The sequence below is a fragment of the Enoplosus armatus genome, chromosome 19 (assembly GCF_043641665.1).
Source record: "Enoplosus armatus isolate fEnoArm2 chromosome 19, fEnoArm2.hap1, whole genome shotgun sequence".
In the NCBI taxonomy this organism is placed as follows: domain Eukaryota; kingdom Metazoa; phylum Chordata; class Actinopteri; order Centrarchiformes; family Enoplosidae; genus Enoplosus; species Enoplosus armatus.
In genome coordinates, this window is record NC_092198.1 from 11,174,985 (window position 1) to 11,191,482 (window position 16,498).

At 41.0% G+C, this 16,498-nt stretch overlaps 1 protein-coding gene across 2 annotated transcripts; it reads left to right on the forward strand.

Annotated features, from left to right (window-relative positions):
* Positions 1-4,419: 4,419 nt before the first annotated feature.
* On the forward strand, positions 4,420-10,788 carry tdh (L-threonine dehydrogenase). Of its 2 annotated transcripts, none has more exons than XM_070925587.1 (9): positions 4,420-4,530; positions 6,359-6,553; positions 6,903-6,945; positions 7,057-7,127; positions 7,849-7,998; positions 8,128-8,300; positions 8,481-8,571; positions 8,852-9,121; positions 9,629-10,788. In XM_070925587.1, exons 2-9 carry the CDS (start codon positions 6,367-6,369, stop codon positions 9,766-9,768), a joined length of 1,125 nt encoding a protein of 374 aa, XP_070781688.1. In that variant the 5' UTR covers positions 4,420-4,530; positions 6,359-6,366; the 3' UTR covers positions 9,769-10,788. The 2 variants fall into 2 exon arrangements, with proteins under 2 accessions (XP_070781688.1, XP_070781687.1); XM_070925586.1 differs by lacking the exon at positions 4,420-4,530 and adding an exon at positions 5,599-5,608.
* Positions 10,789-16,498: the final 5,710 nt, after the last annotated feature.

Consider the following 16,498-nt stretch of genomic DNA (forward strand, 5'->3'; position numbering starts at 1 on the left):
CCTTTATAAAATGTTAATGTCCATCAGCTTGCCTGGTTATGTTTGGTCAATATTATGGTGGCAAAGACTTTACAGAGTTAATCACATAGAGGTTTGTCTGCTTAAAAAGTGAAAATATTATATTAATGTGAGATTTTGCTTTAAAGACCAATTTATATTTTGGTTATATAATAATTGCTGTGTTCAAGTTCAAACGGAATGCATATCTGCTGTTTTGTAGTTCAAGATCCAAAACTAATGCACTTTGTGTGAAAGGCATCCACCACATCATAAACATACTCTTGTAATTAATATAGTGTTTGTTGTTAGTACTCACTCAGCCGCTGCCATATTAAACAATAAATGTCAATATATCCAACTAATCAGACTTACTGCAGATGACACAGGCACCCGCATCCACAGTGATCGTTTTCTCACCAACCCGCGACTCATCATAGCGAGTCCATGACCAGGAAAAGCCACATAAAAACATTGTTGGGGTTTCTTGTAAACCTGTAATTGCAGAGGCAGCTGAACACATTTAAAACAACATGAAAGTTGCCAAGTTTTCTTGGAACACTGACATTAAAGCTCATCTTTCAATGCTGTACACGGGTGAAGGAAACTCCCATTAATACTATTAGGAAGGTTTTATACTGCACTTTAAATCCAAACAAAATGGCAGTTTTGGGGTAAAATGAAATCCACAGTCTTCATCCTTATTTTGTTCCGCCAGTAAGATTTTCTCTCCTTGTCTCCATGTCATCTTCACACATTTCATCTGTTCTGCTTTGAATGATATAATAATCACACTAAACTGAACTGATTCCAGCCACTACACTAAACTGTTTTATAAAGGGAAAGTTGCTTATAGCTACACTATAATAATTTGTTTCCTTTTGCCAAAAAATTACACCTTACCTACCGTTGCTTTGTGTGTGCATGAATGGAACAGTGAGTTCAATCAGGGTAATGGTGTGATTTACAATTGTACAAATGCTTGCATTGTGCTTAATATTATCCTTAAATGATTGTTGCTTTGACAAAACTCTAAAAGATTATCAGCCCTGTGGACAAATAATGCTTTTCTCTGATGTTCTTGTACTTATCAGCTTTGTGCAATGCCTTACTGCAAAATAAACGTTTCAGTTCTTTTATCACTGCTGATCAGATGTCTGTAAAATTATATTGTCGTTCAAAAAATTGTTTTTCTTTTTAATTTTCAAGCCATTAAAAATTATAGCACAGAAGATGTTTGATTTTGACTTTTTGTTCTCACGGCAAGATTTGTGTAATTTTTCTATCAGTCTTAACATTTCATCGACTATAAAAACATTTTTAGATTAATTTTGTTTATGTATTGATGTAATAGTACTAAACTTTAAAGCTGCGCTAATCGATATTTTTAAAAACATTGGATCAGATCACTATGTGTCATGTGAACGGTGTCACTTGTAGTGACAGAGAATTATCACCGGACTCTTACAATTTTCATGGTTTTGGTTTCACAGCCAGCAACTTTACCTTATTGGTTCAGTCCCACGGCTCTCATCGACCCAGTTTCTAATCGCAGCTGTTTTTATGAAAAGGCTCTAAAAACCTGCACTACCTGCCCAGCACCAAATGCCACACAGCCAAAGTTAGCGATTAGCTGGTGAACATAGAGGAGCATTCTGCAGCTCACGATCCAGATATGCTAAAATGCTCACCATAACGACTTCATAAGGTGAAATATCAGAATTGATTGTTATTTTCCAAAACAACAAATACTGCAATGGTTTATGTCTCGTGTCACCTTCGGGGCCCTGGTGACATCTGTCACTGCCCAGCATGATGCAAAGTGTGTTTCCACCATACTGGCAGGTGACATAGAATTCAATTTTCCCACATAAGGATTAGTCAACAGGGGCCCAGCCACCTCACAAAACATGTTGCCATCACTGTGACGAAAGGATCATCTGATGAGGTGACCGGGGAATAAATAGCCAGGGATCAGCTGCTCCGTGGAGGCATGTGATGGCAGCCAGTGTTTACAGTGCTCCACACTTCTCTCCATATTAATGTGGCCTTGGCTCTGTCACTACTCCCATTTCATGGCTCAAAACACACGTGATGCATTTACAGCCTCTTGGAACAATGGAGGACAGTGTGTGCCCTCAACCAGGTGTCGAGTGGAAATGAGGGTTTGTGGTACTTTCTGGAGTAATACTGTAGTATTGAATTATATTACACTTGATAATTAAGCCCTATTTAATTGTAGACATTGAGTGAAGACACATTTACAGCCAGTCATGGACTTCAGGGGAAAACACAGTCTGTCTTTCTGAGTTTGTCGGTCCATTGATAAGTCGGCGAGACTTGAAGAAATGATGAATTGTGTTTTTTGTCTTTGCTGCTGATGTTCTCAGCTGGGGTTAAACCTCGCAATCACCAGTACACTAACACTAAAAGAAAAAAACTAAACCAAAACTATGTCACTCACGGTTATCAGGTGTCATTTTCCTATCACGTTGCCTGGGAATGAGGAGTGGAGGTTATCTATGTTCAAGGCAAAATATGTCCGTGATTTTTGGAAACGGATGCAAAGTTCTCCTTAAAGAAATTTTTGTTTTTAACAAAAGTGTGTCAGTTTACAGATTAACTTGTTTTTGAGCAAGTCATTTCCTACCCAGTGATGACAGGCGTGGGGGTGTGCACCTGTCCACCACTCACGTTTCAGCACAGATCTTAGGCCCGCCCTTTTGTTCGCTCCACTCAGAGACATCGTCAACCTCTTTGTTTGACTTTGAGGTTTGTTTGCGGTAGATAGAACAGAGCCAGTCAACCTACCTTTCCCATGATGAACGGGAATGGATTCTGTTGCATTCAAATCAGAGCGGCTGTAGAGTTTCACCACTCCCTTTCACTGTCAGGTCACAAAAACGTGCAGTGCAGCCACAGTGATTTTGTTTTAAGTTCATGTGTCGTCCAGCCATGTTTAAATGACTCAATGACTCATTGACTCTCAGTGTTTGTATAGGCCCACAGTACAGACATGTGAGCTCATTTGGTCTGACTTGTTGTCACCGTCATGCTCTTGAGGACGTGCAGCACTTGTGTTGCTACATGATAATATTTTTAGAATCACTGCAGTTGTATAACAGAGTTCAGGGATATCATACAAATATCACAGCTAAACTAATATACAGTGGTTATATTACAGGAGATAAAAGGTAAAATAATTACTTTAAAGTCTGTTTTAAACCATGCATCAGCCTTTACAAACTCGGACCGTGTGGCCAAAGAAAGTTTCCAAAGATAACAAAGATGTCAGGCTTTTGTGGAAGCAATGGATAAAAGTATGCATAAGACATCAAGGATATGTCGATTTGAATTCAAACATGGGTTTGAATATTTCATTCAGTGTAAACATCCTACGGCTTCAATGTTGGAGCAAGTTAATACAAGATACACAGTATATTGTGGTGTCAGGCCAACTGATCAACCAATCTTAAAGTTATTTAAGGGGAAAATGGAAAAGCTGTATATATAGATATAGACTTGAAATTCTGAGGACATTTGGCAGTAATCTAAAGTTTGGAATACAGGAAGTGTTATAAGTATATGAAGGCATTAAAAAAGTATTCTTATTATTTGTACTTTTTATTACCCTGCAAGTTGTGAGCCATCTGGGGATGTTTGGAGACATTTAAACTGAAAGGTGTAAAATTTCTGTAAAAACAACCTGGTGGAAAAACCCAACTAAACCTAGATTTACTCACATCTTACATTTTTAGATGTAAATATTGAAATTAAAATATACTATAGCATACTTATCTGCTTGTTAAATGTGAATATTTTCAGGTTTTGTGGTCTTCTATGATAGTAAACTGAATATCTTTGGGTTTTAGACAAAATAAGCAATGTCAGTACGTACATTTGGCTCTGGGAAATTGTGACTTTGTGTACCATTTTCTGCCATTTTAAACACCATATGATAATGATCGAAAATGTAATTGGCAGATCAATTGTTAATGTAAATAATCAGCCATAAATAATACAATATAATGTAATGCAATACAATATAATAGGTTATTTGTGGTAGTTTGGTTGTGTCATTTTTGCATCCCCTACACCACAAGGCTCCATCACTAATATGGCTTCACGCAGTATCAATCACCACATGGCTCCGTGTGTGGAATCAGTTTTTTCTTTTTTTTTTCTTTTTTCTTTTTTTGGAGACGACGCGTAAAACCGTACTCGTGGCCTCAGATTTGACTGGCAGTGAATGGAGAGGACTTGCAGCCGCGCCGAAGCAGCGGGCAGCGGGGCGTGGTCTGTGAGGGAGGACCGCACCTCCGAGGCTCCACCAATCCGAGAGAAAGCCGGCTTCCCCTGAAACCAGATGGCCGCTGATATATAGCTTGAAGACGCAGCTGATGCAACACTGGACGGAGATAACACAGACAACACGTCAGAGCGGAAGGCTACAGGATCAGCTCAGAGAGGAAGCAGTATCTCATTCTCGTCCAGCAAGTCCGGCAGGAGTTTTGGCTGCTTATAGATTAACCGGTGAGTAAACTGCCTCCGTTATATTTCCTGTAGGCTATTAGTCAGATTGTGTTTTAAATTAATGTTTTAACCTCATTTATCAATATGAGCCATCCTGCATTTCATTTGCTCATCGCGACCACGTGCTGCCTGTTAATGTGCTTCTTTTATTTCATTATAATGGCCTTTTTCTAATATGCTTAACCGATATTTCACCGTTTCTGTGCTCGCGTGGAGCTCTTCTGTTTCCAGAAGCAAAGATCTTCTGAATTATATCAGGCTGCCAGTGTAACAGTGACGTGTTGAGCTCAGGCAGTGGGTCAAGCTTCACTCCGGCGCACTGGCCTGGTGTAATTTGTCTGGATGGCTGACTGCGCCTCACAGATCCCTATTTTAAAAAGAAAAGATTACATTTGAAATAGTATTCTGGATCGCACTGCTGCTCACCAACCCAGTCCATGGCGCCCAGCAACCCGTCCATTAATAAACCACTAAATTATAGACTTATCTCCAAAGATCCCGACCATGGCGCGCCGCATAAGGTCCAAAAGTGTGGAGGGGGGGGGGGGGGGGGGGGGGGTTAGGGTTATTAGGCTATTACGCAACTGGCTTACATGATGTGCACGTTAAACCTTGTTGGCACAACAGTCAACAGCACATGCTGTGAGGAGAGCAAAGGGTCAAGAGATGGAACAGGAGCGCACGGTTTTTTTTGTTGCGCAAAATAGTTTTACTGTTGATGCTTAATCTATAATCTACACCTATAATAATAATAATAATAATAATAATAATAATAATAATAACAACAATAATAATGCTCTTGTATATTACATTGTACTTTCTTTTTTTTTACTACAAAAGAGAAGTAATCTACAAAGTGTTGCACACATAGATCTATGAAGTAATTTCTAGAGAAAAAAAAGGTTCCAAAAATATTTCCAAATCCCGTCCTGTCTGATCGTGGATCTGTTCTTGGCACTGTTTTCGTCTGCTACTGTACGCCCTCTCTCCCTGATTGGCTCTCGTTGAAGGCAGGGCAGTATAAATACTCTCAAGTTACTCTCTCCCGTCCTTTTTTGGGACGCTCACTGCACTCTCGGTAAGTTCGCCTCTGAAATGATGCGTTGCGCTGAAGTTGAGGCGGCGCGGTGATGAACTAATGGAGAAAGCCGCTTTTCGCGAGATGAAACTTACCGCGCTGTCTGTACATGATGGTGCACTTTAGAGAGCTGCTTTCAGTGTGCCACGTTAATGCTGCTTGTGTTCTGTAGTCGTGTGCGTCTCCAGACAATGAAATGCATGTTGAAATATATGTCTGCTGTGAAGTTTTGTAAAAGTGAACAGCGAGTGAAGTCTATATAATGTTTGGCGGTTCTCTGTGCTCGAGTGCTCCGTTGCGCCTCGGTGGAAACAATAGCCTGTCATTTGCATGAGTGTAGCCTACGTGTCTCCCCTGCTGGCACATTTGGCATCTCTGACCGTTTCCATTGTTCTGAAGATTTGTCACTGTTGCGAGTTTCACCATTTTGCCGCAGATAAAAATTCGAAAGTGTTTTAAATGAACTCCTCAGAGCCAGTTTTGTCGCCCTGTCCTCAGTCTGTCTGTCTGTCTGTCTGCCTCCTGGCGCCTGATGTCTGGAGAGGAGCCCAAATCTCTTGACACAGACCTTCGTGTCTTGGCCAAAAAATGCACTGAAAGAGGCCACCAGATGATGGCAGTAACATGAATAGTACATCTAGATATTCACATTAAAAAAAAAACTTGACACACTGAATTTTGCTGATGCCTGCCTGACTTTAACAACCCAGATGCTCCCCAGAAGTGTGAACACCTTCTTTTCCTCCGCAGGTACCAGCATGCCTGTCATCAGAACCCTCAGTAAGGTGGCCAAGCAGGCCCTGCTCAGCACCCCGGGGTGCGGCTGCCAGCCCCTGACGGTGGCTGTGCGCAACATCAGCTTCTCCCCTCGGCAGGTGACGTCTGACGCCAGCTTCCACTCCGTGTCCTTCTCGGAAACAGACCACCCCAAGGTGCTCATTACAGGTACGCAGCTTCTGTTTTCTTTTTAATAGTTTACTTATTAAACTCAGCACAGTACAATCTATTTTAAACAACGTTTTTATCATGCCTCAAAGTTAAGATGAGGTTTATGAAGAGAAGTTGTACTCTGCAGGATTTCTTACAAGTTTGGCGATGAAAGCAGAAAGGGACGACTGTTAAAGACAAAGTGTAGGCGGCAAATGCTGTGGCCTTTTTTCTTATGGCCCACTTTCCTCCTTAGTTAGTTCAGTCTCCATGGAAACCAGCACTAACGATTATTATATGATTTAATGTGTTCAGTGACCTCCGATTACAACTTGTGTTTTCTGTCCCTCTCCATGTAATAACGCAGGTGGCCTGGGTCAGCTCGGCGTGGGGCTCGCCAAGTTGTTGAGGTAAAAGTTCTCATTTTGTCTGCGCACAAATTACACGTAGTTTGCCTGCAGCAGCAACGTGAGAAGAGTTTCTGTTTTCAAGTTGTATAATGTTGGCTATTTGCTTCACAGGAAGAGGTTTGGAAAGAACAACGTCATTCTGTCTGACATCCGGAAACCTCCAAGCAACGTCTTCCACAGTGGTGAGTCAACTTGTATATTGTTTAAGAATTGAGTTGTGCAGTCTGAAATTAATCCGACTCAAGCAAGATTGCAAGAGGGTGTGTCTAATTACATTACATTCATTTAGCAAATGCTTCTGTCCAAACGACAGACAACAAGTTCAGTAAATCAAGGAACAACACCTAGATGTTGTCAAAATGTGTTGTAGCTGTGACTAATACCCTTCAAAATTTCAGGCATTTGGCAATAAGGGTTGTTAATGTGTTACAAATGTACCATAGTTTTATTGCCAAATGGATCAACAGTGTTTGCAATTAAAGCCTGTCTAGTTCTGATTGACTTTCATTCATTTATGCTCAAGAGGAAGGCATATCTTACTGAAAAATGAAGATGTGATGACTCCAAATCAGTATGTGACACACAGTGACTTTGTTCTGCTAACGTCCAGTAATCAAGGTCGCTGTTAACAGCTTCCAGTTGTAAACAAAACTGAGCTTTTAATTTAAAGGACATATGAGGAAAAAATACATGTAACAGGAAAGAAACACACATTTACAATAAGAGCTTGTTAGCTGCTATAAGGACGTCTGTTGCAAGCTAGGGGTTGGCCCTGAAACACAAGCAGAGTCATTGCATCTACTGCTTCCACTTAATAATGATACAATAAATTCTAAATAAATACTTTATACAAGACACATTTAACAGTTGACTTGAATCTTCAATCATCTCTATCACCGCCAGGCCCCTTCATCTACTCAGACATCCTGGACTACAAGAACCTGCGGGAAATTGTGGTGAACAACCGCATCACTTGGCTGGTTCACTACAGCGCCCTCCTCAGTGCTGTCGGAGAGGCTAACGTGGCCCTGGCGCGCTCTGTTAACATCACAGGTAAGCACACTAGTGACTAGCTAACTTCGTCTCATGGGATCTAAGTATCGTGACAGCAACAATAATGTTCCCTTAAACGTAGGTGAGGTGCAGTGTTCTCATGGTGTGGTTCTTTGTCTGTTTACTTAGGGCTCCACAACATCTTGGACATTGCGGCGGAGCACGGCTTGCGCCTGTTTGTCCCTAGCACCATCGGTGCCTTCGGCCCCACTTCTCCCCGCAACCCCACGCCAGATCTCTGTGTGCAGAGACCTCGCACCATCTATGGTGTCTCCAAAGTCCATGCTGAGCTGATGGGAGAGGTTAGATCTCCGATTTCTTTCCCTCTTTTGCTACTCCAAAACAAGACCCCATATAAACCATGCACTCCTACTGGCAACTTAACATGGCATTATTCTTCTCTTCTTGTATTTAAGTTGTTGCATTTTTTTAAATGTAATCTGTTCATGATCAATAACTGATTCCTTTCTCTTCCTCGACAGTACTACCACCACCGCTACGGCCTGGACTTCCGCTGTCTCCGCTACCCAGGAATCATCTCTGCTGACTCCATGCCTGGAGGTGGCACAACAGGTGAGGGAGATGATATTCAGACCATATACAAGGTTTCAACTTTAATGGATGTCTATTCCTGTACCGCTCCTGTCATGTCACAAGTTTGTTATGTAACCGAATTATTCCAGAGAGTCGTCGAGACTTGTTGTATTTTTAGGCCATCAGATAACTCGATGCGATGATCTCCATATTTTCACTTGTCTGAACAGCTACCACACCCTGCTTTTTATTTTCTGTAGTTGATCAGAAGGTTTTATGTCAAAGTTGGTTTAATCACAATGTTTTTATTTCTGAGCAGACTATGCCGTCCAGATCTTCCACGATGCAATCAAATCCGGCAAGTTCGAGTGCAACTTGAAACCCGACACACGGCTGCCCATGATGTACATCGACGACTGCCTGCGTGCCACCCTGGAGGTGATGGAGGCGCCAGCTGACACGCTGAGCATGAGGACCTACAACATCAACGCCATGAGCTTCACCCCCGAGGAACTGGCCCAGGAGCTCCAGAAGCAGATGCCTGAGCTGGAGGTCACGTATGACGTTGACCACGTACGACAGGCCATTGGTGAGTCTCCCTTTGGTTTGTTTAAAGGAAGTCTGTGAAGCTGAACACCGACGGCTGTGGCCACAACTGTTAAATACAGGACAAATGCAGATTGGATTTACCTTCATTTCCTCAGATTCTATTGAGCCTGGCACAGAAACAGTAGAGAAAAGTCAAAGTCAACAAACTGACTCAGTAATGTCAGTAACACAGCAGTATCTATTTACAGCTGACCAACATTAGCCACCATAAGCTACTGGTCATACCAGACCAAGTAAGGCTGTAACAGCAAAAAAGACCCTGAGTGTATTAAGTTGAGCAAGGGTGCCTTTTATTTCTCATGAATTTTACTTTTCATTTGCAAGAAGAAGATTGGGGGGGGGTTGTCTTTCAAAAGCTGCGTAGTATCACTTGAAGGTAAAGAAGCTATTGACAAATGCAGCTCTGTAGTCAGGTTACTCAGATAGAAACCAGCAAGTTTTTCTTTAGAAATAAAATTCTATGTCTCGCTTATGTGTTTCTTTCCAGCTGACAGTTGGCCAATGAACTTCGATGACTCCAACGCACGGAAGGACTGGGGCTGGAAGCACGATTACGATCTACCAGAGCTCGTCCAGACAATGCTCAACTTCTTTGGAGCAGAAAGGCGCATGGCTCACGCCAACTGAGAGGGCGCGCACCATTGGTCCGAGTATTCTTTGTACATAATGTAAAATACTGACCAAAGAGAATAGAGAAACGTGGCCTGTACATAGTCGTTCTCTCATTTCTCTGTAAAATCAGAAGGGCTCTGCTTGCCTGGCACAAAGCCACCGTGTCTCCAGAATGTAAAGGTCAGTGAGGGCTAGACAATCCTTCCCCCGCTCTCGTCTATCTACCCCTGCTTTGCTCTCCTTCCCTTTCTATTTTCTCCTTGGAGATTCGGTGAGGAGCAGTCTGTCAGTGGCAGGTTGTCAGCGCTATCAGGGATAACAAACGTGGCCTGTGTTTGGATGAAAAAGGAGATGACTTGCATGTTGATGAATTGCGCAAAATGCTGCAATGTTTTCTGGGCAAAAATCAATTTAAACAAACGGAGAATGTTGCATTGTGTATTTGTAAGTGTTTCCACCAGTTTTTCTTTGGAAATCCAAATCGGTCAGGGTTTTTGTTTTCTGCAAAATTTCCAAGGATTGTTAAAATTCAGGTTTTCAGGGCCTAAAGCTCAGTAAAATCAGTAACTTTGGATTGAGGGGCGTACAAATGCACAAGTTGTGTGCTTTGATGTGGATTTGTAAATTACAATTACTTACAAGTAAATGAGCCTAATCACCTGCTGGGGCGATTTCTGATACAGTGCGTCTGTATTTCAAGCAGTGCAGAGTGGTAATTCTTAAGAATTGTTCTTCTGTTTATTCCACGTAACATTATTTATTCTGTCTGTCAGTGTTAAACATGTGGGAGCTTCATCGAGTGAAAGCATTTCTTAACGCTCTTGTTTGTAAGTGTACACTTTTTGTTATTTTGTTTTTCATCAACTCGGGGGATTATTTTGAAATAAAAGGGAAATGTGACACTATGCCACATGTGTCGGTGTTTCAATGATTTCTAAAAGTGCTGAAATTGTTTTCTATGTGAAAAGTCTTAGCAGGTTCTGTCTGTTCTTTCGCTCACATGGGCTTTGACAATAAAACCTTTTTTTCCACATACCTCTGCCGGTTTCTGTTGTCGTTTTCACACCTTCACAACATGAAGAGGCCATTTAATCTCTAACAAGTTTATAGACTGTATGGAAAAAAAAAAAAAAATCCACAGGCAATGTTACCTCAGTTCTTACCCTCAGGGTGTCAGAGAACATGCCATGGCAAACATTTGAGTACAAAATGTCCTCGCTGCCTCTAACTGTGATCTCTTAGCTCCTGAGAACACAGATCTGTCTTTACTAACAGAGTTTTAGATGGGTTAAATATTGAAGGAATTTATTTTCTTTTGCCGAGCCAAGCAATCCTATTGGGCTGTGAGTTACGCAAGCTGTCGAGTGTTAGATGGATATCGATTGCAGCATTGCTGGCGGTGTGTAACCCCCCGTAGATGAGATGCACCAGAGTCTGCAAAGTGCAGTGGCATGCAGAATCACTCTGAAATTACAATCATCAGATTTGACCTTTTTTAATGTAATCAAAATATTGCCTTTCCAGCATTCCTGAACAGGTTGAAACCAGTGTTGCGTGAGAGGATATGAGTATGTCGTATGTATATTCTGTTTCAGTTCAACGGGTGAAGGTTTGAGCTTGTGCTGAGACCTGTAATATAATCCATAGATAACTCTGTGTGTGCTCCAACCAGAAGCGACGCAAAGAATGAAATGGCTTGAAGAAGTAATTCAAGAGTTGTGATTTGCACACGTGGACATTTGAGAAAACACATCCAGCTGTCTCCGTAACTGCGCAGCTGTAAATGTGCCCTCACTGCATGTTAAGGTTAACGCTGGAAACTTTTTCTCTTATGCAATGACAGGTGGCATTTGTGACTCATTAAATTCCTGTTTCGTGAATTGGACTCATTGTGCAAGTGCTTACCCTTTACTGCCTTAACCAACTGCATTTTTTGTTTCAGCATGGAGTGTAAAAAAATAAGTCAATTACATGTTTTAGTAGTGGATGTGGATGATCACTGACTACAATTAACATTTTAGATATTTAAATCTTACCCTTTACTGCCTTCATATTTATTGCAAAGTGAGTTGCACATGAGAATCAAGCACAGTGGCACAGACTCAAATTATAGCTTTCCCCAAACTGGCTTTGGTTCCCTTGTTCATATTTTCTCCAGTGTGTGTCACAAATAAACAAATGTATTTCCCCAAAAGGATCTCGTACAGAGAAGTGGGGTTGATATTGCAGGCAATCATATAAACATATTAAACATATCAAAATATTTAAGCCACAGTCTAGTCAGAAGGCACAAAAACAAAACGATCCCAGATGAGAAAAGTGTCCTTCTCAGCACATCAATAAACACAGAATGGGATCATAAACTGTAACCCTGAGCACAGCAGTGTCCTTCACTACACGCTTGATAGCCTTTCTTCAATTTCTCTGTGTCAGTAATTGCAGCTGTTCCGGTGTGACCTTGTTTAGTTTTGTTTTGCAGTCATGCCGCAGAGAGTGCGCAGAGAGATTCGCCTCATTCAGCTAAAATTCAATGTTAACTAAGATGCATTTTTCATTAGAGACTGGAGAGCATGCATGCTCCAAACACTTCTTGAGCTCTCGTCACTAATGAGCACCTCTCCTCTGTGAATGGGTGTCAATAAAGCTGCAGGTGTGCTCTCCGCCTGGAATGAAAAATCATAATTTACTCATGAAACTGTGTGCAGGCTTTTTCCACACACACATCCTGTAACTCAAGTAGGAATGATTTCACACTGTTCTCACATCCATCAGATGTTCTACAAATAATATTATCTTTGTTTTCCTAAGATTTTGCAGCTTGTATAACCAGAGACAGAACAATGTCAACACCTCATGGAAATGAACTCTGAAGTACCTTAATCACACTAGCATGACTACAAAAGTGTGTCCTGTTCCTTTGAAAGCAAGTTTTAGCTCTTTATAAAAGGTGTTCAGTTCACAAAGAAAGATGAGACAACTAGCAGGGAAGCAAACAGGACACACCATTTGTGCTACAGGTGCCGTTGATGGTAAAGTCCTTTAAATAGTACTTAGTGTCATTTCTGTTCTCCCTCATATGAAAGAATGCAGTTCGTCTACCTCCAGGAGCTTGGTAGCAACGTGGAATTGCAAATGAAAATCAATGTTTGCATTGGATTTGAAATGTTACACATATGGCTCTAATTCAGTTTTCCTACTGCCGGGAACAGAGTGTCTATTTGTGAGATGGTCTTAAAGAAGCAAGAGCAGCCTGCTGTGGACGAGGGCATGACTGAAAAATCAACATACATCTTTCAGGATTTACAACACATACACACAGAATCTATGCACACATGTAGACCTGTTTCAGAGGCAAAATATCCCCACAGACAAATTTTATTTTGCATTTCTGCATGTGAATGTGACACAGAGGGAGCTTTCCAAGAAGAGGCACTGAGAGGGTGGTGGAGGAAGGTGTTTTGAACAGAAACAAAGGCGCATGTGACATGGTCTTCACTTATTTTTTATTTATTTATTTTTTTACTTCTTTTTCTCTCTGTAGCGAGGGAAGCCTTGCCTCTTATGTAAGACGTCTCCCTGGGTGTGCACACACACTTGCAAGCCCGCCTCCCACCGGCCAATCAGAAAGCTCCCTCGGTCTCCTGGGCCCCCAGTGTTTTGTTCGTCATCGTGTAATAAGATTCAAACAGTGTGCAGCAGCTTACGTGGGGGCTGGGGCAGAAAGTGAAGGGCGAGACATAAAGAAGACCATTGGCTAGAGGGGGGCTGCTGGGCGGTGGGCCAAAAACGCCATAACACTCTGTGCCACAGCTGTTATTCCACATGGAGACGTGTTGCCATGGTAATAGAGCCCAAGACCCCACCACCACCCTCCTCCCACTCTCTAGCCTTCAGAGTAATGTAAAGGCCTACTGTATGTCACTCCCCTACACTTACAGTACAGTTTTGTGGTTTCTGTTTCTCATACGTGACGATGTTTCATAATCACAGACAGACAGAAGCAACCAGCAGACAGATTTCATGCTGTTAATGTCTCTTATTGTTTTACTGATGTTTTTTTATGCTGCAAAAAGAACTTCCTCTTGTGGGAAAATAAAGAACTGAGCTGAAAATCTTCTTTTTTTTGTTGTTTAGAGAAATGCCTTTGCATGGCCTTCTCTCTGCTCCAGTAGTCTGGAACAAGACTGCCACTATGATGGTCAGAAAATCAATTTTGGCTTTGGGATCATGGTCACATTTATGAGCTCTAGGACTCAATGATCCCTGAGCTATACATTTTGAATGGAGTGTTTGACCTGATCTGACCTTTGCATGCACAGTTTGAAAGTGTGACCTGTGCATACTGAAGCAATTTTCTGATCATTTTAAATCAGGCCATAATGGCTGTAAGACACAAAACAAAACAGGGATGGAAAGCTCAGGTATTATGAGCTCTAATGTCAGCTTCTTTGTAGGACAATTTGGTTGAACCAAGTTGACAATATTCACTGTCACTGATCCGTTTCAGACTGTTACACAACCTTGCCTTAATCCCATGCTTGAGGTGGTAATTTTAACCACAGATTTGGGGTCAGATTAGAGCTTCACACAACTCAGCCTTGGCCATTATAGAAACAAACTGTCTTCTGACTCTGAAACAGAAGATGTGATGATCTTGTTCACTTTAATCCCCACATAAAGCTGTGCAATTAGGACAAAACTCTGTGATATACAAGATTGTCAGTCTCTTACCTTACATAGTGCTCAAAGTCATTTTTTTGTTTCGAAATTTGTTGATTAGATTTAGATATGAAAAGAAAAAGTAAATATGTCCAATGGCAGTCTTAATTTAGAGTGCTGCAGTATGGTACATATGTCACTGTACAGACCATATAAAAATAATTGCATCTCAGGAGAGACCATGTGTGTTACTGAGACTAGACTGGTGTCCAGTTCTGAGAGAGGAACTCTAAACTAATAACTCTGAAGCACATTTATGTTTTAGTTTTTGCAATTTTCCCCTGCTATGATATCATACATGAAACGTTCACAATCACTCACTCGCGAACTGTTTCTCACTGTTCAATCACTTTTAAAGATTAATTTGACAGCATAATTTTACCTTTAGAATTCAGATGGGGAAAAAGTTTCCTTGGTGACATAAACTTGATACGTTGGCTCCTTCCCAAGGCAAACAACTCCTGGAGGTGGCTCTAAGTCAGCCTTTGTTTTTAATCCTGGGCATGATTTCAAAGGACTAAGCTGTAAACACCTTCTGGGACTATTTAATATATGTCCATTTCTTGGTTTTAGGCACACACAAATTAAAGTAAACATTGGCCATATCAAGACTAAGGTTTTTTCCTTCTGATAAGGCTGATAATTACCATAACCAATACGTAATTCAAGGACACTCAGTCCCAGCCACCGCTTAAAACTGTAGAGCAACCACTCAAAATATGGAGCCTGGTGAGTGCCACTGGAATGATTTTAGACTTTTACAGCACTTCATCAATCAATTAATAATCACTTCAGGCTCTGTACTATAACACCCTAACAGCAACTATAAGTGAGACCAAAGCAACCACCCAGTAACATCCAAGAAACTACCACTGACACTATTACTAGTCCACTAATGTTACTGTTGCTGCTATTACATTCCTTTATCAGGCAGCTATAGCTTTCTACTAATGCTTCACTTACTGGTTATGTATTTAGATTCGTCTATTGTCTTATATGTTGATTTTAGTTACATAACAGGACTCTAATATTCATGCAGAATCCAGCGGCTCACTTAGTTGTGGCTAAAGCTGCTGCCTTCAAGTGCCACTTGTAAGCTCCTGTTTCAAAGTGTTTTTGTTGGCAGCAAGAGAGCTTGTCACAAAAAAGAGGTATTTGGAGCCGTGTTCAGAGAGGACAAAATGATGCTCGTCTTCTTCTTCGTTCCCCTCATTTAAAGCAGCTCCTCAGCTCTCTGCACCACATTGACGTGTTCATGATCGCTTGTGGTCAGTACAGGAAGCATCTCTATGCCAAAAACTGTTGAAATGTGATCTTGCACAGGCTTAGATCAGTAAAAACATTACAGCATTGGCTGCAGGTATTGTAGCAAGAGCACATTATGCAATGCTTTGTTGACTTGGACATATCATACTTTAGTTTTAGGTGGAGCTTGACTAATAGATTAGTGGGCTGATATCAGCTGATATTGGCTGGAATATAATGTATACTGGAAGATGTTTTGTCTGTCTGAATTTTTAAAATACTTGATCCTTGCCTCAAGGATAACAAATGTTGTGGTAATTTAGTTTTTATAAATATGAATTGTAATAGTTGAATTTCAGTTGAATACAAAAAAATCTACTTTTTCATATGAGTGTGTATTATATATTATATTATTGTTCATCTTAGTCACAACTCTAGTGACCGATTTAAATGTATGAGTAGTCTATACATTTTATTTAGCCATATTTTCTTTACATTGATACATATCAGTATCAAACTCAAAGATCCAGTATCAGTCGAGCTGTAGTTTTAGGTTAATTGAATCTGGGTGGCCCATCGCACATAGCATGTTTTCATGCTGTGGCTGTGAGGCCGTGGCGCCCTCCCTTGGCGAAGAAAATATATTGCAGTGAAACAAATAAAACAAAGATAATATAAAAAGTTAATGTAATACAGAAATTAATGCACTTTCATCTGTATGGAATACGACACACGATAAATATTTTTGAGGGATATGTCTACGATAAACAACCAGCGTGGT